The sequence below is a fragment of the Ascaphus truei genome, chromosome 3 (assembly GCF_040206685.1).
Source record: "Ascaphus truei isolate aAscTru1 chromosome 3, aAscTru1.hap1, whole genome shotgun sequence".
In the NCBI taxonomy this organism is placed as follows: domain Eukaryota; kingdom Metazoa; phylum Chordata; class Amphibia; order Anura; family Ascaphidae; genus Ascaphus; species Ascaphus truei.
In genome coordinates, this window is record NC_134485.1 from 427,551,705 (window position 1) to 427,578,958 (window position 27,254).

At 48.4% G+C, this 27,254-nt stretch overlaps 1 protein-coding gene across 1 annotated transcript; it reads right to left on the reverse strand.

Annotated features, from left to right (window-relative positions):
- Positions 1-27,254, reverse strand: ZDHHC23 (zDHHC palmitoyltransferase 23). Its single transcript, XM_075592841.1, has 5 exons — positions 27,187-27,254; positions 5,452-5,676; positions 4,319-4,981; positions 2,367-2,534; positions 1-985 (listed from the first exon to the last, which is right to left on the reverse strand). Exons 2-5 carry the CDS (start codon positions 5,604-5,606, stop codon positions 718-720), a joined length of 1,254 nt encoding a protein of 417 aa, XP_075448956.1. The 5' UTR covers positions 5,607-5,676; positions 27,187-27,254; the 3' UTR covers positions 1-717.

The window sequence follows — 27,254 nt, forward strand, 5'->3', positions numbered from 1 at the left end:
TTATAGCTTGTCATAAGTTACCGTGACAGGGACACACAGCCACGGTCCTTCAGCCGCTGAGGGACAGTTAACTACAGCCGTTTAGCCACCGTCATTTCACCCCAAAGGTAGGGGTCACGGTTTTATAGGGTAAGGGGTTAAGGGTTAGGGTTTTTGGAATTACCTGCAGCGGTGAACTTTCCTGGCAGGGAAACAGCCGCTGCGAATCGTCCTAGACACAACATACTCATCGCATTTATTTATTTGTTTATAAAATGTGTTACCAGGAAGTAATACATTGAGAGTTACTTCTCGTTCTCACGTATGTCCTGGCAACATTCAAAAAACAATTCAAGGTACAATCTACGATACAGGATTTAGGGGGGGGCTGGAGTTTTTACACAGACCCCTCTGTGATTCTTACATTTACATTTTTATGCCCTATTTTTGTGAGCGACTAAACCTCCCGCTTGAAAATCTATTGATTAAATGCAATGTATTGTAATGAAACACAAAAAACGAAATAAAACAGCGCAGAGTTCTTCGTTTTGCCGTGCTTTACTGAAATGTTTTCCGAGTGATGTGCACCTTTAAACAAACCTTCAATTTAAAGACAACTTATAAAGTTTTTATAGACAACTTATAAAGTTTTTACATAGAGGTGAAGTGCGCTCTCCAAAATACCCCGCTAAGAGGGCCCTGAGATCCTGCCCCCAAACCATTGTGAATAAAGCACTTTTATACCAGGTCTGCCGGGTTAGGATGTGCAGCAACAGAGTCCAAAGTCAAGAAAAGAGTCCAATTTTGGAAGAAGCCCCGGTTGTGACTTCCCGTGTCCACCACCAGGCCGCCTAGAGTCCACCTCCCCTTCTTCTCCCGCAGGGCGAGGCGAGCCTCCCTCTCCGTCACGTTGTAGCTGATATTAAATAGCTGTATGAGAAGGATGTAGCCCATGCCAGCTGCGACAATTGTACAGTACCACGCACAGGTGAATGCCAGAGCAGAGCTGGGGGGGGGGGGGAACATACGGGGAGAGCATTAAAATCTGAAGTAAACAATAAGATGTGGGTCCTGCACTAGAACGCAGTACGAAGATACAGAAATATCGGTACCAACACCAAGAAAGGGAACTGGGTAACGCCTGATATTTTACTTCCTAAAGCACAAAAGCTCTTTCTTCCTCTGCTTTAATAATTCAAGGAAGTTGATACAAATGTTACTGATGCAGCGGCCGTTATTCGAACACTTCACGCGTCATGTGAAACCGCGGGATGAATTCCAGCCTTCCCGCACTAAGATGCGAGTGCAGGCAAGTGCAAAAAAAACGAATTTTAGTGTTCTGGCTTTTAAAAACATGAAGTTGACACAGTAGCTCAGTAACAGAGTGACACAGTAGCACAGTAGCTCAGTAACAGAGTGACACAGTAGCACAGTACTGTACACATTACAATTCATCCATTTTATTGCAAACGAAGAAACAGAATCCATGAAATTCAAACAAAACATCCGCGATAAGCGCGGGTGCCTGGGGCGATTGGCCGCGTTCATGCTGCGTGGGGAGCAGCAGAGAACTCAAAATCGGCGCCGAGATGTGTTCGAATAACGGCCGCTGCATCAGTATACAGTAAAGTGGGAATCAAAGGAGGAGACGGCACACCAGTGGAATTGTGAGCTGGTGAAGGTTTATTGGAGGGGTAGATATTTTACGGTCCTGCTTTGGACCTTTGTCAAGATACAAAAATGTTGATCCTTCAATAAACCTTCACCCTTTCTCACAGGCCCACTGCAACGACCTCTCCTTTTTTGGGTTTCCTCCTCTGATCTTCGCTTGCGGTGGAACGCTGAGCACCCGTGGCAGAATCCACAAAGTAATTGTGAGTGCTCCTCGATGAACATTATACTGTAAAGAGGTACATCATACAGTATATCATACAAAAAAATATATATTCATAAATTAAATTAACCTTGCTACTGTCACTAGTTTTTGGAACTACATAGGATCAGCGGGCTGGGTCCGTGTAGGCCAAATACATTTTTAATGGGTGCGTTTTTTAAAGGATGAAAACCACTGACCTAAGGATTTAGCTGAATCCTACTGCCCAGATCCACAAAAAGGTGCTAAGCTTTAGCACACCTCTGCTCCTGTTCATAGGAATGCAAGTAATGGTATACCAAAGCTTAGCAGGTGGATCTGAGCCCAAGTGCATTGTGGGTACGGGTCATTGTGTTCATATTTGCTGATCTGTGGGGGAGCGGCCTTGTGCGGACACAGCAGTAATGTTCAGCTTAGCGCACGAGACAGTATTTTAACATCTAACATGTATTAGTTTCCATTTATTTAAGGTCATAAATAGCCTGGTGTAGAATGACATGTCAGGGTCGCTCACCTGTATTCTGTGTACACCCCTGGGCAGTACAGGAGAGCCGCGAGAACGTGCTGACCCCTGCAGATAGAGTGCAGGGTCACTGTAATCCCGTACACGGACGTGAACAGGAAAAACACGAGCAGCAGGATGAAGGATTTGTGGTTCCAGGCTCCAATGCAGCTGTTAATCCTGCAAGAGACACGTCTCACACAATTAACCCTTGCAGTGGCAGTCATGTAACGATATGAAGCTGCCACAAGAGGTGCCTCGTGTCCGGAAAGTCCAGAAACCAGCGAACCCTCAGATTGGCTCACGCTGTTATCAGTGTCCTACAGCGGGTTCAATCTGTCACGGCCACGGTAGGACCATTGCAGTTTGTGATGCCTTTCACTGGAAGGACATAATGCTTCATAAATGCAATGCGTACACAAGCTTTGCGCACATGGCATCTCTTCTCGTGTGCTGCCACACCAGAAGAGATGCCACCTCTTTAACGAAGCATACGGGTAGCTTCGCTGGCTGATACATCTCATATGCACTGACCCCGACCCCTTGCAGACGCACTTACCAGAACACCCTCCTACTGTCTCTAAGTTCTGCCTACTTACCACTTAGATTGTAAGCTCTTCGGGGCAGGGACTCCTTTTTCTAATGTTACTTTTATGTCTGAAGCGCTTATTCCCATGATGTGTTATATTATGTCACGTGTATTCCTGCTGTGACGCGCTGTGTACATGAAGACATACAATACATCTAAAAAGGGGGGACTTGGGGGGTCTGGAAGCTGTGTTTCTCCAGGCCCCACAAGGCTGTTATGGTTACCTGGCATGTCAGAGTTACCGTGCTGGTATAATGGGAAGTCACAGAGTCGTCTCATGGATCACGTTGGATTGAAATGAGCGTGGGGCATCAAACTGCGATTATCAAAATATTCGAATGTTGTGCCGACAGTGTAAGTGGCGCTGTACATAGACTTTTGCCGGGCGAGTCCCTGCCCCGTAGAGCTTGCAATCTAATTGTTATGACTGAGGCACAGGGGGGATAAAGTGATTTGTCCAAGGTCACAAGGAGCCGACACCGGGATTCTAAACGGGTTGACCCACTTCAAAAAGGCAGTGACACAGAGTGACCACTGAGCGCCCCATTTCCTTATTCTTTCCTGGGGGGGTTAGGGGGGGGGGAGCTGGCAGATATAGGACGGCTTTTCGAGGTATGGAATGGAAGTAGTGGATGCGCTGGGAGACATCAATGGGGATTTTTTTTTTTAAGTTTACATTTTTTTAAATATTTTTTTTATATTTAGACCAGGGGCGGCTAACTCCAGTCCTCAAGGGCCACCAACTAGTCAGGTGTTCAGGACATCCCTGCTTCAGCACAGGTGGCTTAAATCAGTGGCTCAGTCGAAGACAGCCACCTGTGCTGAAGCAGGGATATCCTCAAAACCTGACCAGTTGGTGGCCCTTGAGGACTGGAGTTGGCCTTCCCCTGATTTAGACAGTTAAACGTTTTATTAAAAATCGAGCAGGTTCGCGGGTTCGAAATCCAAGCTTGGCAAACATCGGCGCTCATCCGGTGTCTGGAGCAGATCTCTGGAAGAAATGTTTGCATGAACGGGAAATACTGTATGAGCAAAAACCGGAGAGAGGCACGTTCAGGGATTAGCTTGTTAGTTTTTCTGCTAATACACGGACTGGACTTTTGGGTGTGCACACTGCACACTGCACACTGCACACTGCACACTGCACACTGCACACTGCACACTGCACACTGCACACTGCACACTGCACACTGCACACTGCTTCACATTCTCTTTTTTTTAACCAAAACTAGGGAAAGTGCTCGCTTTTACATTTTAAAGAGAACCCCAAAACAATGAAGGACCCTAACAAAATACCCCAAAGGTAACTAACCCTGCCGATACTGAAGGCGTTAAAAGTACTAGCAGCCAAACCAGCTGGTGAGCTGCCGCTTACCATACGCAGTGATGATCCATCCGTCGGACGCAGGACCCACAGATCCGGCAGTGGCCGCTGCGTGGAGGTCTCACCAGCTGGCAAATATTACACCAGTTCTCCTCTATGCTGCAAGAATCCCCCTCCCCCTGGACCCGGACAAAGTCTTTGTGGGACCCCCCGGCCCTTTCTGTCCATGCTCCGTTGGCAGACTCACAGCCGCCCTCCGTCTCCAGCGGGATGTTCCCCGTGCTTCTAGCGAGGTAGCCTGGGTCCCGCTTGGCCATAGCCATAAACAGTAAGGTCAACACCAGCCCACACGTAATGGCAGTGAAATGACCCCAGCCTACGTGACCTCTAGGAAGCACCTCCTGCACAAAGACATAGTACGTGTATCCCAAGGAGAACAGGGCCAGACTCAGGAAGAGCAACGTCTTGCCCTTGCGCCTGTGAGTAAGGTGATAATACCAGATCACCAGCACGGGGAGGGATGTCAGAATGACCACAGCCAGTAGCACATTCAGCGCCGCGATGTGCAGGAAGACGGGCAGCAGGACCAGAGGCGGAATAATGCTCACGTCGACCTTCTTGGCTCCCCGGATCCAGGGAACGCGGCAACGGTCTGAGACGGTCTCTATGGCTCTCGCCAAGACCTCGGGCTGTAAAGACTTGCAATTAATCCACCTGAAGAAAAAAAAAAACAGATTTTCTAACTTTAATGGGTGTGCGTGCGTACACACACACACACACACACACACACACACACACACACACACACACACACACACACACACACACACACACACACACACACACACACACACACACACACACACACACACACACACACACACACACACACACACTCCCTCCCAGCGGAGCCTTCTTCAAGAGCTCTTGAAAAATGCTCTGTTGGGAGCCGAAACGTCGAAGAATAAATGTTCACTTATTTATAATTATGGAGTGCCTGCCAATCTGCTTTATAGAGAATACTGTGACAGTATATTGCCAGCAGCACCCTTCCAGTTTTTGGGACTATTAGTATCAGGTGTGCACTGTACAGAATTTCTTAGCGTTTCCGTAGGATTCCTCTTACTGCCTTGTCTGGCACTGAAATGGTCAAGTGTAGAGAGGGACTCTAGGCCAACAGTCACCTGTCACAGGTCTCATCCAGGTCCTCGCAGTCACACAGACAGGCAGCCAGGTGGCTCTTCTCCCCCCTCTGATCGATAAACTCGCAGCAGCAGAGAGCTTCCTCCCCGTCACTCCCAGCCCGAGACTTCTTTCTCATCTTTACTTCCCTTTGCATCAATGTGTCCGACGCAGTGAGCGGCCACCGGCACCTGCCCCATGCATTCCGAGGTAGCTTGTTCAGAGTTCTACAGGGAGACACGAGCCGATGTCAATATTACTCGCTTGGAAGTGGAGCGCACGCCAGTCTGTAGTGAAATAATCACTTCACTTACTCGTATCAACATTTCAGTCTAAACCAACACCTTCATCAGGGATTAATGCCGCTTCTGCAAGGACCGAGCACCAAGTGTGCATGCATATTAACCCCTGTGCTCCCAAGGGAAACGCCTTCCTAGCTTCTCTGGCTGATAGGGGCGTAGCAACCATATAAGCAACAACAAAAAAGCATCTGTATATGTGCAAGTGTGCCCTCAAAAAGGCTGCACATTACTTGCACACGACACACACAGGGGCGTTGAAGCTTTGGGTAATCTCCCCGCTCCCCACCCTTCAGTCAGCTTCTTCATGCCGACGACGCGCTGGTGAATACTGTCCCGCTCCTCTCCTTACACTGGGAACCTGTGATCAGCGCGGTCATTAAGCGGCTCAGGGCGTGGGGAGAAAACGCGATCCATATCGGCAACATCCCCACTCCCTCTGCACTGGGGCGAGCGGGCTGCAGGGGTGGCCAGCGGTTGGGAGGGTCACAGGAGAACCCCTCTGAGGGCCGCATGTTACCCACCAATGTCCTGAGGTCATAAGTGAATATGATGTTCAGCAGAGCGCCTGTATGTGTATCAGTGTATGTTAGTGATGGTGTGCAGAAGAGAGCTTGTATGGGTATCAGTATGTTTTAGTGACAGTGTACAGCAGAGCGCCTCTATGTGTATCAGTGTATGTTGGTGACGGTGTGCAGCAGAGCGCCTGTATGTGTATCAGTGTATGTTGGTGACGGTGTGCAGCAGAGCGCCTGTATGTGTATCAGTGTATGTTAGTGACAGTGTGCAGCAGCAGAGCGCCTGTATGTATATCAGTGTATGTTAGTGACGGTGTGCAGCAGAGCGCCTGTATGGGTATCAGTGTATGTTAGTGACAGTGTGCAGCAGAGCGCCTCTATGTGTATCAGTGTATGTTAGTGATGGTGTGCAGCAGAGCGCCTGTATGTGTATCAGTGTATGTTAGTGATGGTGTGCAGCAGAGTGCCTGTATGTATCAGTGTATGTTAGTGATGGTGTGCAGCAGAGTGCCTGTATGTGTATCAGTGTATGTTAGTGACAGTGTGAGGCAAAGAGCGCTTGTATGGGTATCAGTATGTTAGTGACGGTGTGCAGCAGATTGCCTGTATGTGTATCAGTGTATGTTAGTGACGGTGTGCAGCAGAGCGCCTGTATGTGTATCAGTGTATGTTAGTGATGGTGTGCAGCAGAGCGCCTGTATGTGTATCGGTGTATGTTAGTGACGGTGTGCAGCAGAGCGCCTGTATGTGTATCAGTGTATGTTAGTGATGGTGTGCAGAAGAGAGCTTGTATGGGTATCAGTGTATGTTAGTGACAGTGTGCAGCAGAGCGCCTGTATGTGTATCAGTGTATGTTAGTGACAGTGTGCAGCAGAGCGCCTGTATGTGTATCAGTGTATGTTAGTGACGGTGTGCAGCAGAGCGCCTGTATGTGTATCAGTGTATGTTAGTGACGGTGTGCAGCAGAGCGCCTGTATATGTATCAGTGTATGCTAGTGGCCGTGTGCAGCAGAGCACCTGTAAGTGTATCAGTGTATGTTAGTGACAGTGTGCAGCAGAGCGCCTGTATGTGTATCAGTGTATGTTAGTGACGGTGTGCAGCAGAGCGCCTGTATGTGTATCAGTGTATGTTAGTGACGGTGTGCAGCAGAGCGCCTGTATATGTATCAGTGTATGCTAGTGGCCGTGTGCAGCAGAGCACCTGTATGTGTATCAGTGTATGTTAGTGACGGTGTGCAGCAGAGCGCCTGTAAGTGTATCAGTGTATGTTAGTGACGGTGTGCAGCAGAGCGCCTGTAAGTGTATCAGTGTATGTTAGTGACGGTGTGCAGCAGAGCGCCTGTATGTGTATCAGTGTATGCTAGTGACCGTGTGCAGCAGAGTGCCTGTATGTGTATCAGTGTATGTTAGTGACGGTGTGCAGCAGAGCGCCTGTAAGTGTATCAGTGTATGTTAGTGACGGTGTGCAGCAGAGCGCCTGTAAGTGTATCAGTGTATGTTAGTGACAGTGTGCAGCAGAGCGCCTGTATGTGTATCAGTGTATGTTAGTGACGGTGTGCAGCAGAGTGCCTGTATGTGTATCAGTGTATGTTAGTGACAGTGTACAGCAGCAGAGCGCCTGTATGTGTATCAGTGTATGTTAGTGACAGTGTGCAGCAGAGCGCCTGTATGTGTATCAGTGTATGTTAGTGATGGTGTGCAGCAGAGCGCCTGTATGTGTATCAGTGTATGTTAGTGACGGTGTGCAGCAGAGCGCCTGTATGTGTATCAGTGTATGTTAGTGACGGTGTGCAGCAGAGCGCCTGTATGTGTATCAGTGTATGCTAGTGGCCGTGTGCAGCAGAGCGCCTGTATGTGTATCAGTATATGTTAGTGACGGTGTGCAGCAGAGCGCCTGTAAGTGTATCAGTGTATGTTAGTGACAGTGTTTAGCAGAGCGCCTGTATGTGTATCAGTGTATGTTAGTGACGGTGTGCAGCAGAGCGCCTGTAAGTGTATCAGTGTATGTTAGTGACAGTGTGCAGCAGAGCGCCTGTATGTGTATCAGTGTATGTTAGTGACGGTGTGCAGCAGAGTGCCTGTATGTGTATCAGTGTATGTTAGTGACAGTGTACAGCAGCAGAGCGCCTGTATGTGTATCAGTGTATGTTAGTGACGGTGTGCAGCAGAGCGCCTGTATGTGTATCAGTGTATGTTAGTGACGGTGTACAGCAGCAGAGCGCCTGTATGTGTATCAGTGTATGTTAGTGACGGTGTGCAGCAGAGCGCCTGTATGTGTATCGGTGTATGTTAGTGACGGTGTGCAGCAGAGTGCCTGTATGTGTATCGGTGTATGTTAGTGACGGTGTGCAGCAGAGTGCCTGTATGTGTATCGGTGTATGTTAGTGACGGTGTGCAGCAGAGCGCCTATATGTGTATCAGTGTATGTTAGTGACAGTGTGCAGCAGAGCGCCTGTATGTGTATCAGTGTATGTTAGTGACGGTGTACAGCAGCAGAGTGTCTGTATGTATATCAGTGTATGCTAGTGACAGTGTGCAGCAGAGCGCCTGTATGTGTATCAGTGTATGCTAGTGACAGTGTGCAGCAGAGCGCCTGTATGTGTATCAGTGTATGCTAGTGGCCGTGTGCAGCAGAGCGCCTGTATGTGTATCAGTGTATGCTAGTGACAGTGTGCAGCAGAGCGCCTGTATGTGTATCAGTGTATGTTAGTGACAGTGTGCAGCAGAGCGCCTGTATGTGTATCAGTGTATGTTAGTGACGGTGTGCAGAAGCAGAGCGCCTGTATGTGTATCAGTGTATGTTAGTGACAGTGTGTAGCAGAGCGCCTGTATGTGTATCAGTGTATGTTAGTGACAGTGTGCAGAAGCAGAGCGCCTGCATGTGTATCAGTGTATGTTAGTGACAGTGTGCAGCAGAGCGCCTGTATGTGTATCAGTGTATGTTAGTGATGGTGTGCAGCAGAGCGCCTCTATGTGTATCAGTGTATGTTAGTGACTGTGTGCAGCAGAGCGCCTGCATGTGTATCAGTGTATGTTAGTGACAGTGTGCAGCAGAGCGCCTGCATGTGTATCAGTGTATGTTAGTGACAGTGTGCAGCAGAGCGCCTATATGTGTATCAGTGTATGTTAGTGACAGTGTGCAGCAGAGCGCCTCTATGTATATCAGTGTATGTTAGTGACAGTGTGCAGCAGAGCGCCTGTATGTGTATCAGTGTATGTTAGTGACAGTGTGCAGCAGAGCGCCTGCATGTGTATCAGTGTATGTTAGTGACGGTGTGCAGCAGAGCGCCTGTATGTGTATCAGTGTATGTTAGTGACAGTGTGCAGCAGAGCGCCTGTATGTGTATCAGTGTATGTTAGTGACAGTGTGCAGCAGAGCGCCTGCATGTGTATCAGTGTATGTTAGTGACAGTGTGCAGCAGAGCGCCTATATGTGTATCAGTGTATGTTAGTGACAGTGTGCAGCAGAGCGCCTCTATGTATATCAGTGTATGTTAGTGACAGTGTGCAGCAGAGCGCCTGTATGTGTATCAGTGTATGTTAGTGACAGTGTGCAGCAGAGCGCCTGCATGTGTATCAGTGTATGTTAGTGACGGTGTGCAGCAGAGCGCCTGTATGTGTATCAGTGTATGTTAGTGACAGTGTGCAGCAGAGCGCCTGTATGTGTATCAGTGTATGTTAGTGATGGTGTGCAGCAGAGCGCCTGTATGTATATCAGTGTATGTTAGTGACGGTGTGCAGCAGAGCGCCTGTATGTGTATCAGTGTATGTTAGTGACGGTGTGCAGCAGAGCGCCTGTATGTGTATCAGTGTATGTTAGTGACAGTGCAGCAGAGCGCCTGTATGTGTATCAGTGTATGTTAGTGACAGTGCAGCAGAGCGCCTGTATGTGTATCAGTGTATCAGTGTATGTTAGTGACGGTGTGCAGCAGAGCGCCTGTATGTGTATCAGTGTATGTTAGTGACGGTGTGCAGCAGAGCGCCTGTATGTGTATCAGTGTATGTTAGTGATGGTGTGCAGCAGAGCGCCTGTATGTGTATCAGTGTATGTTAGTGACGGTGTGCAGCAGAGCGCCTGTATGTATATCAGTGTATGTTAGTGATGGTGTGCAGCAGAGCGCCTGTATGTGTATCAGTGTATGTTAGTGACGGTGTGCAGCAGAGTGCCTGTATGTATATCAGTGTATGTCAGTGACATGTGCAGCAGAGCGCCTGTATGTGTATCAGTGTAAGTTAGTGACGGTGTGCAGCAGAGCGCCTGTATGTGTATCAGTGTATGTTAGTGACGGTGTGCAGCAGCGTGCCTGTATGTATATCAGTGTATGTCAGTGACATGTGCAGCAGCAGAGTGCCTGTATGTGTATCAGTGTATGTTAGTGACGGTGTGCAGCAGAGCGCCTGTATGTGTATCAGTGTATGTTAGTGACGGTGTGCAGCAGAGCGCCTGTATGTGTATCAGTGTATGTTAGTGACGGTGTGCAGCAGAGCGCCTGTATGTGTATCAGTGTATGTTAGTGACGGTGTGCAGCAGAGTGCCTGTATGTATATCAGTGTATGTCAGTGACATGTGCAGCAGAGCGCCTGTATGTGTATCAGTGTAAGTTAGTGACGGTGTGCAGCAGAGCGCCTGTATGTGTATCAGTGTATGTTAGTGACTGTGTGCAGCAGAGCGCCTGTATGTGTATCAGTGTATGCTAGTGACAGTGTGCAGCAGAGCGCCTGTATGTGTATCAGTGTATGTTAGTGACGGTGTGCAGAAGCAGAGCGCCTGTATGTGTATCAGTGTATGTTAGTGACAGTGTGTAGCAGAGCGCCTGTATGTGTATCAGTGTATGTTAGTGACGGTGTGCAGAAGCAGAGCGCCTGTATGTGTATCAGTGTATGCTAGTGACAGTGTGCAGCAGAGCGCCTGTATGTGTATCAGTGTATGTTAGTGACAGTGTGCAGCAGAGCGCCTGTATGTGTATCAGTGTATGTTAGTGACAGTGTGCAGCAGAGCGCCTGTATGTGTATCAGTGTATGTTAGTGACGGTGTGCAGAAGCAGAGCGCCTGTATGTGTATCAGTGTATGTTAGTGACAGTGTGTAGCAGAGCGCCTGTATGTGTATCAGTGTATGTTAGTGACGGTGTGCAGAAGCAGAGCGCCTGTATGTGTATCAGTGTATGCTAGTGACAGTGTGCAGCAGAGCGCCTGTATGTGTATCAGTGTATGTTAGTGACAGTGTGCAGCAGAGCGCCTGTATGTGTATCAGTGTATGTTAGTGACAGTGTGTAGCAGAGCGCCTGCATCTGTATCAGTGTATGTTAGTGACTGTGTGCAGCAGAGCGCCTGTATGTGTATCAGTGTATGTTAATGACAGTGTGCAGCAGAGCGCCTCTATGTATATCAGTGTATGTTAGTGACAGTGTGTAGCAGAGCGCCTGTATGTGTATCAGTGCATGTTAGTGACAGTGTGCAGCAGAGTGCCTGTATGTGTATCAGTGTATGTTAGTGATGGTGTGCAGCAGAGCGCCCGTATGTATATCAGTGTATGTTAGTGACGGTGTGCAGCAGAGCGCCCGTATGTATATCAGTGTATGTTAGTGACGGTGTGCAGCAGAGCGCCCGTATGTGTATCAGTGTATGTTAGTGACGGTGTGCAGCAGAGCGCCTGTATGTGTATCAGTGTATGTTAGTGACGGTGTGCAGCAGAGCGCCTGTATGTGTATCAGTGTATGTTAGTGACGGTGTGCAGCAGAGCGCCTGTATGTGTATCAGTGTATGTTAGTGACGGTGTGCAGCAGAGCGCCTGTATGTGTATCAGTGTATGTTAGTGACGGTGTGCAGCAGAGCGCCTGTATGTGTATCAGTGTATGTTAGTGACGGTGTGCAGCAGAGCGCCTGTATGTGTATCAGTGTATGTTAGTGACGGTGTGCAGCAGAGCGCCTGTATGTATATCAGTGTATCTTAGTGACGGTGTGCAGCAGAGCGCCTGTATGTGTATCAGTGTATGTTAGTGACGGTGTGCAGCAGAGTGCCTGTATGTATATCAGTGTATGTCAGTGACATGTGCAGCAGAGCGCCTGTATGTGTATCAGTGTAAGTTAGTGACGGTGTGCAGCAGAGCGCCTGTATGTGTATCAGTGTATGTTAGTGACGGTGTGCAGCAGAGGGCCTGTATGTGTATCAGTGTATGTTAGTGACAGTGTGCAGCAGAGCGCCTGTATGTGTATCAGTGTATGTTAGTGACGGTGTGCAGCAGAGTGCCTGTATGTATATCAGTGTATGTCAGTGACATATGCAGCAGAGCGCCTGTATGTGTATCAGTGTATGTTAGTGACGGTGTGCAGCAGCAGAGTGCCTGTATGTATATCAGTGTATGTCAGTGACATGTGCAGCAGCAGAGCGCCTGTATGTGTATCAGTGTATGTTAGTGACGGTGTGCAGCAGAGCGCCTGTATGTGTATCAGTGTATGTTAGTGACGGTGTGCAGCAGAGCGCCTGTATGTATATCAGTGTATCTTAGTGACGGTGTGCAGCAGAGCGCCTGTATGTGTATCAGTGTATGTTAGTGACAGTGTGCAGCAGAGCGCCTGTATGTGTATCAGTATATGTTAGTGACAGAGTGCAGCAGAGCGCCTGTATGTATATCAGTGTATGTTAGTGACAGTGTGCAGCAGCAGAGCGCCTGTATGTGTATCAGTGTATGTTAGTGACGGTGTGCAGCAGAGCGCCTGTATGTGTATCAGTGTATGTTAGTGACAGTGTGCAGCAGAGCGCCTGTATGTGTATCAGTGTATGTTAGTGACGGTGTGCAGCAGAGCGCCTGTATGTGTATCAGTGTATGTTAGTGACGGTGTGCAGCAGAGCGCCTGTATGTGTATCAGTGTATGTTAGTGACGGTGTGCAGCAGAGCGCCTGTATGTGTATCAGTGTATGTTAGTGACGGTGTGCAGCAGAGCGCCTGTATGTGTATCAGTGTATGTTAGTGACGGTGTGCAGCAGAGCGCCTGTATGTATATCAGTGTATGTTAGTGACGGTGTGCAGCAGAGCGCCTGTATGTGTATCAGTGTATGTTAGTGACGGTGTGCAGCAGAGTGCCTGTATGTATATCAGTGTATGTCAGTGACATGTGCAGCAGAGCGCCTGTATGTGTATCAGTGTAAGTTAGTGACGGTGTGCAGCAGAGCGCCTGTATGTGTATCAGTGTATGTTAGTGACGGTGTGCAGCAGCAGAGTGCCTGTATGTATATCAGTGTATGTCAGTGACATGTGCAGCAGCAGAGCGCCTGTATGTGTATCAGTGTATGTTAGTGACGGTGTGCAGCCGAGCGCCTGTATGTATATCAGTGTATGTTAGTGACGGTGTGCAGCAGAGCGCCTGTATGTGTATCAGTGTATGTTAGTGACAGTGTGCAGCAGCAGAGCGCCTGTATGTGTATCAGTGTATGTTAGTGACAGTGTGCAGCAGAGCGCCTGTATGTATATCAGTGTATGTTAGTGACAGTGTGCAGCAGAGCGCCTGTATGTGTATCAGTGTATGTTAGTGGCAGTGTGCAGCAGAGCGCCTGTATGGGTATCAGTGTATGTCAGTGACATGTGCAGCAGCAGAGCGCCTGTATGTGTATCAGTGTATGTTAGTGACAGTGTGCAGCAGAGCGCCTGTATGTGTATCAGTATTTGTTAGTGACGGTGTACAGAGCGCCTGTATGTGTATCAGTGTATGTCAGTGACATGTGCAGCATGATTAATGAGCATGAAGTACTGGCAATGGGGCCTGCCAGGAGAACCATCAGAGGGTATAATTAGCCACTTCCCTTCCGGAGGTTCGATTACACAGAATACATTCCTTGCCGCTATGTTACCTTAGTACAATGTTTTCAAGTTACTCTGTGACCTTAGAAATGTTACTGAATATAAGAAATAAGACGTAACATCACAGGTAGAGAAACAAATCTTGCAAAATATATATATACACATATATACACATATATATAGCGCAGTATGTACGAACATGGCCTTACCACTCATGGGAAGAGAGTTCTCATTTCAGTAATGACTCATAAAATGTCGGTCTCGAGTCATTACTGATATGAGAACACTCTTCCCATGAGTGCTAAGGCAATGTCCGTACATACTGAGCTAATATAAATAAATAAATATATATATATATACCATAATACTGAGTTAAGTTATGGTGAGTAAAAAAAGTGACAAAAACCCTCCACAGCAAAGCAAATATGCAAAGGTAAATACAACTGTATGCTCATCTGCATGTCTTAGGCAGGTCTGCAGGCGGGGTTGCAGACCTGCCTAAGACATGCAGATGAGCATACAGTTGTATTTATATATATATATATATATATATATGGAACACACAATAGATGCCGCAATCAAATCACCCTTGTGTGATTAAATAATCAGTTAACCAGAAGTCAAGGTAAAAGGTAACCCTCTGGTGGTGCTACCGACCCAAGGGAATAATATGACTAAAAAAGGAGGGAGAGTAGGGTCAAAAAGGTGCACTCAAATGCTGAATTATGAAAAATAGAAATGGACTTTATTAACAAAGAGTATAAAAAACACAAAAGACAGACCCACACAATTCACATGTCAGATCGCTATGCGACACAGCGTAAAAACATCAAAGAGGTACAATTGGTCTGATAAGAGCCAAAGCAGGGTAACAATATATCATTACAAATATAACATAACAGAACTAGGGGAAAAATATTTCTCCCCAAGTAATGTTTACTGAGATCGGCCGATCCAGAACAAGAGTAGCAATGAATATAAATGGTAAGTAGATACAGACCACAAGAGAAAAATTGGATATATATTGTAGTAAATGTACATAAACCTCTTAATGATGATGAAAGATAATTAGACACATAGCTAGAAATACATACAGTTGTGACCCTTAAATGTGCTGTAAATCAGCTGAATAAAGTGATGCCCAGATTGAGCTGCACATGTAAAATAAGTAGCAGCAGTGGTAGATCTATAAAGTGCACTGGTAGCGCTCATACAGTATAAAGTCCCCTGAGATACAGAGCTCAAAAATAATGAGCAGTGGTGGTGTGTGAATAACACAGGGACATAGAGCACTGCTGTGTGTGGTGTGCACAAGGCACTGGGGAAATCCAGTGATAAATACCAGCGTTACTCAGTCAGGCAGCAGGAGAATCAGATGATAAAGACCAAAGTCTTGCAGTGGGACATCAACAGTAAAACGGATGAGAGTCTCACGCAGTATGGTAAGGCACACGGGTCACAGGATGGAGGGGTGCTGTCGCGTTTCGTCACACACGGGTGATTGATTTGCCCTTTGAAAAAGTCACCCATGTGTGACGAAACGCGTCAGGGAGCGTCATCACGCAATACGCAGAGACACTACGTCATCACGGATGCGCAAGAACAGGCCGGTTCAAGCGCCAAATACCACGGAGGCCTACCAGCATAGAGACATTCTCTGGGATCTCTGGAACTGTTTGCTGATTTATCTATACACCCTGGACATCTTGACAGATCGTGGTTCCTTCATCTTTGAGATCGAGGGACTTCTGAATAAAGCACAGATACCGGATGGTGGTGATATAGTCACGAAATGCTTTTATTTCTTGTACCCTTGTGAGTGTATTTTTTCCCCCTCCCTCCCCATCAATAAATATACGGTTTTATACTATGGGGCCTTCGTTCGTGCGTGTTCTCTCTCTCTCTCTCTCTCTACACACATACACAGCTGTCTCTTACACATACACTCCATGTGATTCCATCCCTATATATCAATAGGGACCACATATATTCCACACACTATTGTAGTTATGCCACAGCCTCTTACACTTCCACACCTACCCACAACATTGATATACACCCCCAGTCCACACACACACACACTTTGTAAAGCGCTGTGTACACTGTGGGCTCTTTACCTATTTATATTCACATACACACACACATGCTCACATCACTGACATTCAGGGACATATCACCTCTAGCCATAAAACTGCACGGGAAGGGATTGTTTTCCATCACAGATCACATTCCAGTATGCGCTGTTTTTAAAGTTAAAACCCCCTTTTTTTTAGCTTCATTCATTGTAACATCGCCGGAAGAAGAGATCAGCGAATCTCGAAAGCTCGCACAAATAAAAGCATTTCGTTAGCCACAGAACGGTATCATCTATTCATTTTTGATATATTAAAGCTCGGCTAACACGGTACTGATACCTCTGCACACATATATATATATATATATATATATTTAGTGTGTGTGTGTGTGTGTGTGTGTGTGTGTGTGTGTGTGTGTGTGTGTGTGTGTGTGTGTGTGTGTGTGTGTGTGTGTTTATGTGTGCAGAGGTATCAGTACTGTGTTAGCCGAGCTTTAATATATCAAAAATTAATGAATATATAACTATTGTTTAAGGTGTTATCTCTAACTCCCTCCCAAATATACTATAAAAATCGGTAGGAATGAGCAAAAAACAGTCCAAAAAATACCAAGACACTAAATAAATGTGCAAAGGGTATATTGAATCCAACACAGCGTTGCAGTGAGATAATAGTACGAGACTCAAATAATCACAATAGTGTACATACAACGTGTATATATAGAGAAATCTTAATATATAAAATCGAATGGTTAGTGAGGTTAGTGCTATCTGCGGTGAATCTGATTGGTCCGTGGCCACCCGGACTCTCATTGGCCAAGAGGTACGCCCCACTGTGAGGTACGCCCCACTGTGACACACACCCTCCCATAGTCAGCCTCCCACACGACTCTCATTGGTCAAAAGGTACAGTGACATCACTGACACACACCTCCTTCACTCTCACACACTTGCAGTGACACCATACGGCCAGAACGTCTGAGGACTCCTTGGTAAATTGACATATCACACTGTCACCCCCACACTCACCCCTGTCTACACACACACACACAATCACTGTCATCCCACAAGTCTGAGTCATGCTGTCACCTGAGTTGTCACCTGTCACCCGTGTACACACACACTCACACTGTCACACTCACACTCAACCCTGTACACACACACTCAGTGTCATCCCACAACTCAGACTCACGCTGTCACCCCGTGTAACACACACACACACATCACACACATTCACACTCACCCCTGTCAAACAACAACTCACAATCATGTCACCCCTGTCTACACAGTCACTCACACTCACCTCTGTCATCCCACAACTCAGTAATGCTGTCACCCCTGTGTATACTGCTCTCTGTCATCACACAACTCAGTAATGCTGTCACCCCTGTGTATACACTGCTCTCACCACAGTGTACACACAGCTCTCTGTCAACACACAACTGAGTAATGCTGTCACCCCTGTATATATACTGCTCTCACCACAGTGTATACACTGCCATGGCCGCACATTACCTTAATTCTCCCTCCGCAACGGCCCGCCCATTACCTTAATTGTCCCTCCGCAACGGCCCGCACACTCATGCTATGCCGTGGATTTTTGTAATTAAATTATCCCGATGGCCGCCACGCTTCTCCATCACCACACATGACCGTCACTTAACTGACGCCCATTAACTTAATTCTCCCTCCGCACGCACATTACCTTAAACACTCATGATATGGCGTGGCACTCCCAAAAAATATACATGTCTGTGCACATGGCCGTCTAAACCGCCACTCTCCGCAACTGCATGGCTTACAAGCACATGGCCGCCGCACACATTACACCGGCCGCCCGTCACTTTAAATACATGGCCGCCCAACACAAATCTCTCTGCACATGGCCATCTAAACCGCCAAACTCCGCAACTGCATATTTCACCGCCCGCCCGTACCTTTCAATACATGCCCGTGCAACATGCCCGTCTAAACCGCCACCCTCACCTACAATTCAGTCCTTTTACTATTCCCGCCCGTACCTTCACCTACGCAGTCTTTTTAAAATGGCCGACAAACTCACTTACTATTCAAATAAATATATATTGAAACAATGGCGTGCGCCCCTACCTTCACCCGCCCTTACCTTTCAATACCTACTGTTAATTTAATTTACAAAATGGACAGCCAAGTAACTTACAATTCAAATACATGTATATTAAAAATATTCAGTCCTTTTACTATTCCCGCCAAAACCTTCACCTACGCAGTCTTTATTACATTTTTAAAATGGCCGACAAACTCACTTACTTATTAAAATAAATATATATTTCAACAATGGCGTGCGCACGTTCACCTACCCAGTCTATAATTCTTATGTTTACCTCAATAAATACTTACTACATCATCACCACAATTATTACATTTGCGCATTCACTATAACAGCCACCCTTCACCTACGCACTGTCAATTTCATTTACTAAATGTCAGCCTTCACCTACGCACTGTCAATTACATTTATACAATGCCAGACACACCAACTTACTATATGTACATTACATACACATTGCACTACCTTCCCCTTTGCCAATGTATTTTTTTTATCCATTAATATTATTATTACATTAATTTCTGTGCAGAAAATCTTATTTATGTACATTGCATACACATTACACTATGTCCCGCTTTGGTATTTTTTCATATTATCCATTCATACAATGTTTTCATTTGTTTTCTTTCTTTCATAGCCGCTATAATATTTTTCTATTATATTACCCCCGCTTTGCTAAAAATGTATTTTTATCCATTCTTACTATCTTTACATTTCTTTACTTTCTTTCATATCCGCTACACTTTTTATCATTTACATTACCTTCATAACATCACCCGCTTTCTCTATCTTCACGATTTTATCTACAAATAGACATCATACTTTCTTTTTCCTTCAACATTGCTTCATTCACACATCAAGTACATACTTTTACATCTACCAATGTGCTCCGCACGCCAATCTCTGTATGCGCTCCGCAGACATCACTTTCACCATAACCTCATGCACAACACGCATGTGCGCCAAATTAAAACTTTATTTAAACAAAAAAAATTCAAACATTTCATGACTGCAATTTAATACATCCATTTTTAAACAAATTTACATTTTATTTGCATATTACAACAATTTATGTCAATCATTAAGATCATTAACAATTATTAACTCTTTATGCCTGCAATGTACTACATCACTTTACTGTTAACACTTTAACACTATCATTTACAAATCACATACACACTCACTCTTTCTTCACAACACACCCTTCCCCACACATCCTTCCTCTTCCCACTCCCCCCCCCCACCCCTACCATCATTCATCTTCCCACCCACCCACACACCCACCCTTCCTCTTCCCACCCACCCATACACCCACCCTTCCTCTTCCCACCCACCCTTCCTCTTCCAACCCACCCATATACCCACACTTCCTACCCACCCACCCTTCCTCTTCCCACCCACCCACCCTTCCTCTTCCCACCCACCCACCCTTCCTCTTCACACCCACCCACCCACCCTTCCTCTTCCCACCCACCCTTCCTCTTCCCACCCACCCATCCTTCCTCTACCCACCCACCCTTCCTCTTCCCACCCACTCACCCACACACCCACCCTTCCTCTTCCCACCCACCCACCCACCCACACACCCACCCTTCCCACCCACCCACCCACACACCCACCCTTCCTCTTCCCACCCACACACCCACACACCCACCCTTCCTCTTCCCACCCACCCACCCACCCACACACCCACCCTTCCTCTTCCCACCCACCCACCCACACACCCACCCTTACTCTTCCCACCCACCCACCCACACACCCACCCTTACTCTTCCCACCCACCCACCCACACACCCACCCTTCCTCTTCCCACCCACCCACCCACACACCCACCCTTCCTCTTCCCACCCACCCACCCACACACCCACCCTTCCTCTTCCCACCCACCCACCCACCCTTCCTCTTCCCACACACCCACCCACCCTTCCTCTTCCCACCCACCCACACACCCACCCTTCCTCTTCCAACCCACACACCCACCCTTCCTCTTCCCACCCACACACCCACACACCCACCCTTCCTCTTCCCACCCACCCACCCACACACCCACCCTTCCTCTTCCCAACACACACCCACCCTTCCTCTTCCCACCCACCCACCCTTCCTCTTCCCACCCACACACCCACCCTTCCTCTTCCCACCCACACACCCACCCTTCCTCTTCCCACCCACCCACACACCCACCCTTCCTCTTCCCACCCACCCACACACCCACCCTTCCTCTTCCCACCCACCCACCCTTCCTCTTCCCACCCACCCACACACCCACCCTTCCTCTTCCCAACACACCCACCCTTCCTCTTCCCACCCACTCACCCACCCTTCCTCTTCCCACCCACCCACACACCCACCCTTACTCTTCCAACCCACCCACACACCCACCCTTCCTCTTCCCACCCACCCACCCACACACCCACCCTTCCTCTTCCCACCCACCCACCCACACACCCACCCTTCCTCTTCCCACACACCCACCCTTCCTCTTCCCACCCACCCACACACCCACCCTTCCTCTTCCCACCCACGCACACACCCACCCTTCCTCTTCCCACCCACCCACACACCCACTCTTCCCACCCACCCACCCTTCCTCTTCCCACCCACCCACCCACACACCCACCCTTCCTCTTCCCACCCACCCACACACCCACCCTTCCTCTAAACACCCACCCACCCACCCTTCCTCTAAACACCCACCCACCCACACACCCACCCTTCCTCTTCCTACCCACCCACACACCCTTCCTCTTCCCACCCACCCACCCACCCTTCCTCTTCCCACCCACCCACACACCCACCCTTCCTCTTCCCACCCTTCCTCTTCACAACCACCCTTCCTCTTCACACCCACCCACCCTTCCTCTTCACCCCCACCCACCCTTCCTCTTCACACCCACCCACCCTTCCTCTTCACACCCACCCACCCTTCCTCTTCTCACCTACCAACCCACCCTTCCTCTTCCCACACAACCACCCTTCCTCTTCCCACCCACCCACACACCCACCCTTCCTCTTCCCACCCACACACCCACCCTTCCTCTTCACAACCACCCTTCCTCTTCACACCCACCCTTCCTCTTCACCCCCACCCACCCTTCCTCTTCACCCCCACCCACCCTTCCTCTTCCCACACCCCCACCCACCCACCCTTCCTCTTCCCAAACCCCCACCCACCCTTCCTCTTCCCACACCCCCACCCACCCACCCTTCCTCTTCCCACCCACCCTTCCTCTTCACACCCACCCACCCTTCCTCTTCACACAATCCCACCCACCCTTCCTCTTCCCACACCCCCACCCACCCAACCTTCCTCTTCCCACACCCCCACCCACCCTTCCTCTTCCCACACCCCCACACAACCAACCTTCCTCTTCACACACCCCCACCCACCCACCCACCCTTCATCTTCCCACACCCTCACCCACCCTTCCTCTTCACACACCCCCACCCAAAAACCCTTCTTCCCACACCACCACTAAACAACATTAAAAAAAAAATCGATTCACATTCCGGGCAACGCCGGGTCTATCAGCTAGTATAATATAAAAGGTATAAAACCTGAGCACACAATGAAAGAATGACAGGCTGACCCCCTGGGGAATGTGCGCGGCCACGCTCCCTCGCGGCCACGCTCCCTGCGCGGCCCGCTCCCTGCGCGGCCCGCTCCCTGCGCGGCCCGCTCCCTGCGCGGCCACGCTCCCTCGCGGCCACGCTCCGTGCGCGGTCACGCTCCCTCGCGGCCACGCTCCCTCGCGCACTCCTGCTGCCCAAGCGATTTGTGAACTTGGCTTATGGAGATCGTAGACGCGGGGGTGGGGGGGGGGGGGTGGGGCGTGGCGGACGCATCACAAAGCTGGTTCGCCCTCATTGGCTGAACCAGTTCACGTGCGCTGATGTCACGCGGCAGCCGCCTCAAAACACGGATATTGTTGTTTACTGAGAACGCTGCCGCTTCAACTCGCTACTTTGCCGGCAGTTGCGCAGGCAGTGGGGTGGCTCCAATAACAACACAGAGCAGCGCGGTTGCCGGGCACGCAGCGACGCCGGCACCATAATCGCAGCCATAGGCTGAGATTATACGTAGTGCTGCAGGGCGGCAGCGCTATTCTGTGACGTCACCCAGCGCTGCCGCCGGGCAACATTGTGATTATACCGGGGATAAAGAGCAGAGAAGTCTTAGAGGCGTGGCGGAGGCGTGGCGGAGGCGTGGCCATGAGCAGTTCCCCCTCATTGGCTAAACCACTCACGTGACACGCCCGTCGATTGGATCTGAGGTAATTGGTTTGGCGCCGCCGCGCGCGTTTTTGGGTATAATCCCAGCCTTAGGCCCGTTTTTTAGTGCCGGGCGCGTGCTACGCCGCGCGCGCGGATTTTTAGTTGGCTGACGTTAGTCAGCCTTTCTATAGATGTGCCGCGCGCGCGGCAGGGAGAGGGGAGCCGACAGACAGCTGCAAAGATGAAGAAATTCCTCTTTTCGCGCCGCTGCCTGCGCTCAAATGTATGTATTGGTGTGTATGCATGTTTGTATGGATGTGTGTATGTGTGTATGTGTGTATGTATGTATGTGTATGTATGGATGTGTGTATGTGTGTATGTGTGTATGTATGTATGTGTATGTATGGATGTGTGTATGTGTGTATGTGTGTATGTATGTATGTGTATGTATGGATGGATGTGTGTATGTGTGTATGTGTGTATGTATGTATGTGTATGTATGGATGTGTGTATGTATGTATGTATGGATGTGTATGTGTGTATGTATGGATGTGTGGATGTGTATGTGTGTATGTATGGATGTGTGGATGTGTGTGTGTGTGTGTGTGTGTGTGTGTGAATGTGTATGTGTGTATGTATGGATGTGTGGATGTGTGTGTGTGTGGATGTGTATGTGTGTATGTATGGATGTGTATGTGTGTATGTATGGATATGTATGTATGTATGGATGTGTATGTGTGTATGTATGGATGTGTGTATGTATGTATGTATGGATGTGTGGATGTGTGTGTGTGTGTGTGTGGATGTGTATGTGTGTATGTGTGGATGTGTGTGTGTGTATGTGTGGATGTGTGTGTGTGGATGTGTGTATGTGTGGATGTGTGTGTGTGGATGTGTGTGTGGATGTGTGTGTGTGTGGATGTGTATGTGTGTATGTGTGGATGTGTGTGTGTGGATGTGTATGTATGTATGGATGGATGTGTATGTGTGTATGTGTGTATGTGTGTGTGTGTGTGGATGTGGATGTGTGTATGTATGGATGTGTGGATGTGTGTGTGTGTGTGGATGTGGATGTGTGTATGTATGGATGTGTGTGTGTGTGGATGTGGATGTGTGTATGTATGGATGTATGGATGTGTGTGTGTGTGTGGGGGGGGGGGGGTAAATAACGGCACACACAAAAAAAAAATTAAACTTTTTTTTTTTAATTTAAAAAAAATCTTCCTTACACTTACACAGCATATACACACAGCATACACACACAGCATACACACACAGCATACACACACACACAGCATACACACACACACAGCATACACACACACACAGCATACACACACACACAGCATACACACACACACACAGCATACACACACACACAGCATACACACACACACAGCATACACACACACACAGCATACACACACACACAGCATACACACACACACAGCATACACACACACACAGCATACACACACACACAGCATACACACACACACAGCATACACACACACACAGCATACACACACACACAGCATACACACACACACAGCATACACACACACACAGCATACACACACACACAGCATACACACACACACAGCATACACACACACACAGCATACACACACACACAGCATACACACACACACAGCATACACACACACACAGCATACACACACACACAGCATACACACACACACAGCATACACACACACACAGCATACACACACACACAGCATACACACACACACAGCATACACACACACACAGCATACACACACACACAGCATACACACACACACAGCATACACACACACACAGCATACACACACACACAGCATACACACACACACAGCATACACACACACACAGCATACACACACACACAGCATACACACACACACAGCATACACACACACACAGCATACACACACACACAGCATACACACACACACAGCATACACACACACAGCATACACACACACAGCATACACACACAGCATACACATCTTTTATCTGTTCTGTGTTCACACTGTGTTTTCTCACATCATGCTGTTTGGGGAGAGTTTTGTATGTGTTATATATGGTGATGCATTAGTATTAAAAAACCATCTCTCACGTTGAGACAGTTTAACCACTTGACTAAATACAGTCTGAGGCCCCTACTGCACCAGAAGTGTGGAGGAACAGCACACATTATAATACAAGTTGAATCAAACCCCTGAGAGACTGGTCAGGTGCAGATGCTAAATAATGGCATTGTTCATTTCTCACTCACTGCATAGTGATAATACATCCTACGTCATACATAGATTTCAATGCCTGCTGTCATTCCCATTATCAAAGTCCCATATATAGCACTTATTCCCTCACCTGCTGTCTCTGTATGTTTCCCCTCAAACCTCTTAGATTGTAAGCTCTTCGGGGCAGGGATTTCCTTTCCTATAGTCTGATTTTGCTGCACTTATTGTATTATTATAATTCCCTGTACTGTATTCTTTGTGAAGCGCTGAGTACACTTTTGGCGCTATATAAATAAAGACATACAATACAATACAATACAATACAATACACACACAGCATACACACATTACCTGCAGCTCCCGGCACTATATACAGGAAAAGCATGCGGCACGCGCACGCGCGCTCGCCTAGGAACGCGCGGCCGCATCCTGTATATAACAGGCCTTGACTCAACATTTAAGCCAAAAACTGACCGTCAGCAACTTTCCTTAGTAATGTTACTGTCAATGTTACCTTAATACAATGTTGCCATGTTACTCTATGGGTAATGTTTTACTTTATTTCTCTGACCTGTTGTCACTCCAAGGTCATGTTACTCTGTGTCAATGTTACTCTGTCACTTTATCACTGTTACTCTATGTCCCTGTACTGTACCACCATGTTACTCTGTTACCTTATCACTGTGACCTTGCTGTTTCCGTATTTTATCACTTTCCTCCCATTATTATGTTCACTGTTATTCTGGTCCTTGTGTTACCTTGTTACTCTGGTCCCTTTGTTCCCCTGTTACTCTGGTCCCTGTGTACCCCTGTTACTCTGGTCCCTGTGTACCCCTGTTACTCTGGTCCCTGTGTACCCCTGTTACTCTGGTCCCTGTGTACCCCTGTTACTCTGGTCCCTGTGTACCCCTGTTACTCTGGTCCCTGTGTACCCCTGTTACTCTGGTCCCTGTGTACCCCAGTTATTCTGGTCGCTATGTTCCCCAGTTACTCTGGTCCCTGTGTTCCCCTGTTACTCTGGTCCCTGTGTTCCCCTGTTACTCTGGTCCCTGTGTTCCCCTGTTACTCTGGTCCCTGTGTTCCCCTGTTACTCTGGTCCCTGTGTTCCCCTGTTACTCTGGTCCCTGTGTTCCCCTGTTACTCTGGTCCCTGTGTTCCCCTGTTACTCTGGTCCCTGTGTTCCCCTGTTACTCTGGTCCCTGTGTTCCCCTGTTACTCTGGTCCCTGTGTTCCCCTGTTACTCTGGTCCCTGTGTTCCCCTGTTACCCTGGTCCCTGTGTTCCCCAGTTACTCTGGTCCCTGTGTTCCCCTGTTACTCTGGTCCCTGTGTTACCTTGTTACTCTGGTCCCTGTCTTACCTTGTTACTCTGGTCCCTGTCTTACCCTGTTACTCTGGTCCCTGTGTTCCCCTGGTCCCTGTGTTCCCCCTGTGTTACCCTGTTACTCTGGTCCCTGTGTTACCCTGTTACTCTGGTCCCTGTGTTCCCCTGTCACCCTGGTCCCTGTGTTCCCCCTGTGTTACCCTGTTACTCTGGTCCCTGTGTTCCCCTGTTACTCTGGTCCCTGTGTTCCCCTGTTACTCTGGTCCCTGTGTTCCCCTGTTACTCTGGTCCCTGTGTTCCCGTGTTACTCTGGTCCCTGTGTTACCCTGTTACTCTGGTCCCTGTGTTTCCCTGGTCCCTGTGTTACCCTGTGTTTCCCTGGTTCCTGTGTTACCCTGTTACTCTGGTCCCTGTGTTACCCTGTTACTCTGGTCCCTGTGTTACCTTGTTACCCTGGTCCCTGTGTTCCCCTGTTACCCTGGTCCCTGTGTTCCCCTGTTACTCTGGTCCCTGTGTTCCCCTGTTACTCTGGTCCCTGTGTTACCCTGTTACTCTGGTCCCTGTGTTACCCTGTTACTCTAGTCCCTGTGTTCCCCTGTTACTCTGGTCCCTGTGTTCCCCTGTTACTCTGGTCCCTGTGTTCCCCTGTTACTCTGGTCCCTGTGTTACCCTGTTACTCTGGTCCCTGTGTTACCCTGTTACTCTGGTCCCTGTGTTCCCCTGTTACTCTGGTCCCTGTGTTACCCTGTCACTCTGGTCCCTGTGTTCCCCTGTTACTCTGGTCCCTGTGTTCCCCTGTCACTCTGGTCCCTGTGTTCCCCTGTCACTCTGGTCCCTGGGTTCCCCTGTTACTCTGGTCCCTGTGTTCCCCTGTTACTCTGGTCCCTGTGTTACCCTGTTACTCTGGTCCCTGTGTTACCCTGTTACTCTAGTCCCTGTGTTCCCCTGTTACTCTGGTCCCTGTGTTACCCTGTTACTCTGGTCCCTGTGTTACCCTGTTACTCTGGTCCCTGTGTTACCCTGTTACTCTAGTCCCTGTGTTCCCCTGTTACTCTGGTCCCTGTGTTACCCTGTTACTCTGGTCCCTGTGTTCCCCTGTTACTCTGGTCCCTGTGTTCCCCTGTTACTCTGGTCCCTGTGTTCCCCTGTTACTCTGGTCCCTGGGTTCCCGTGTTACCTTGTTACTCTGTGGACCCTTCTCTCTCCCAGTTGCTTTTGTGAATGACATACTGTATGGGAGTCTCC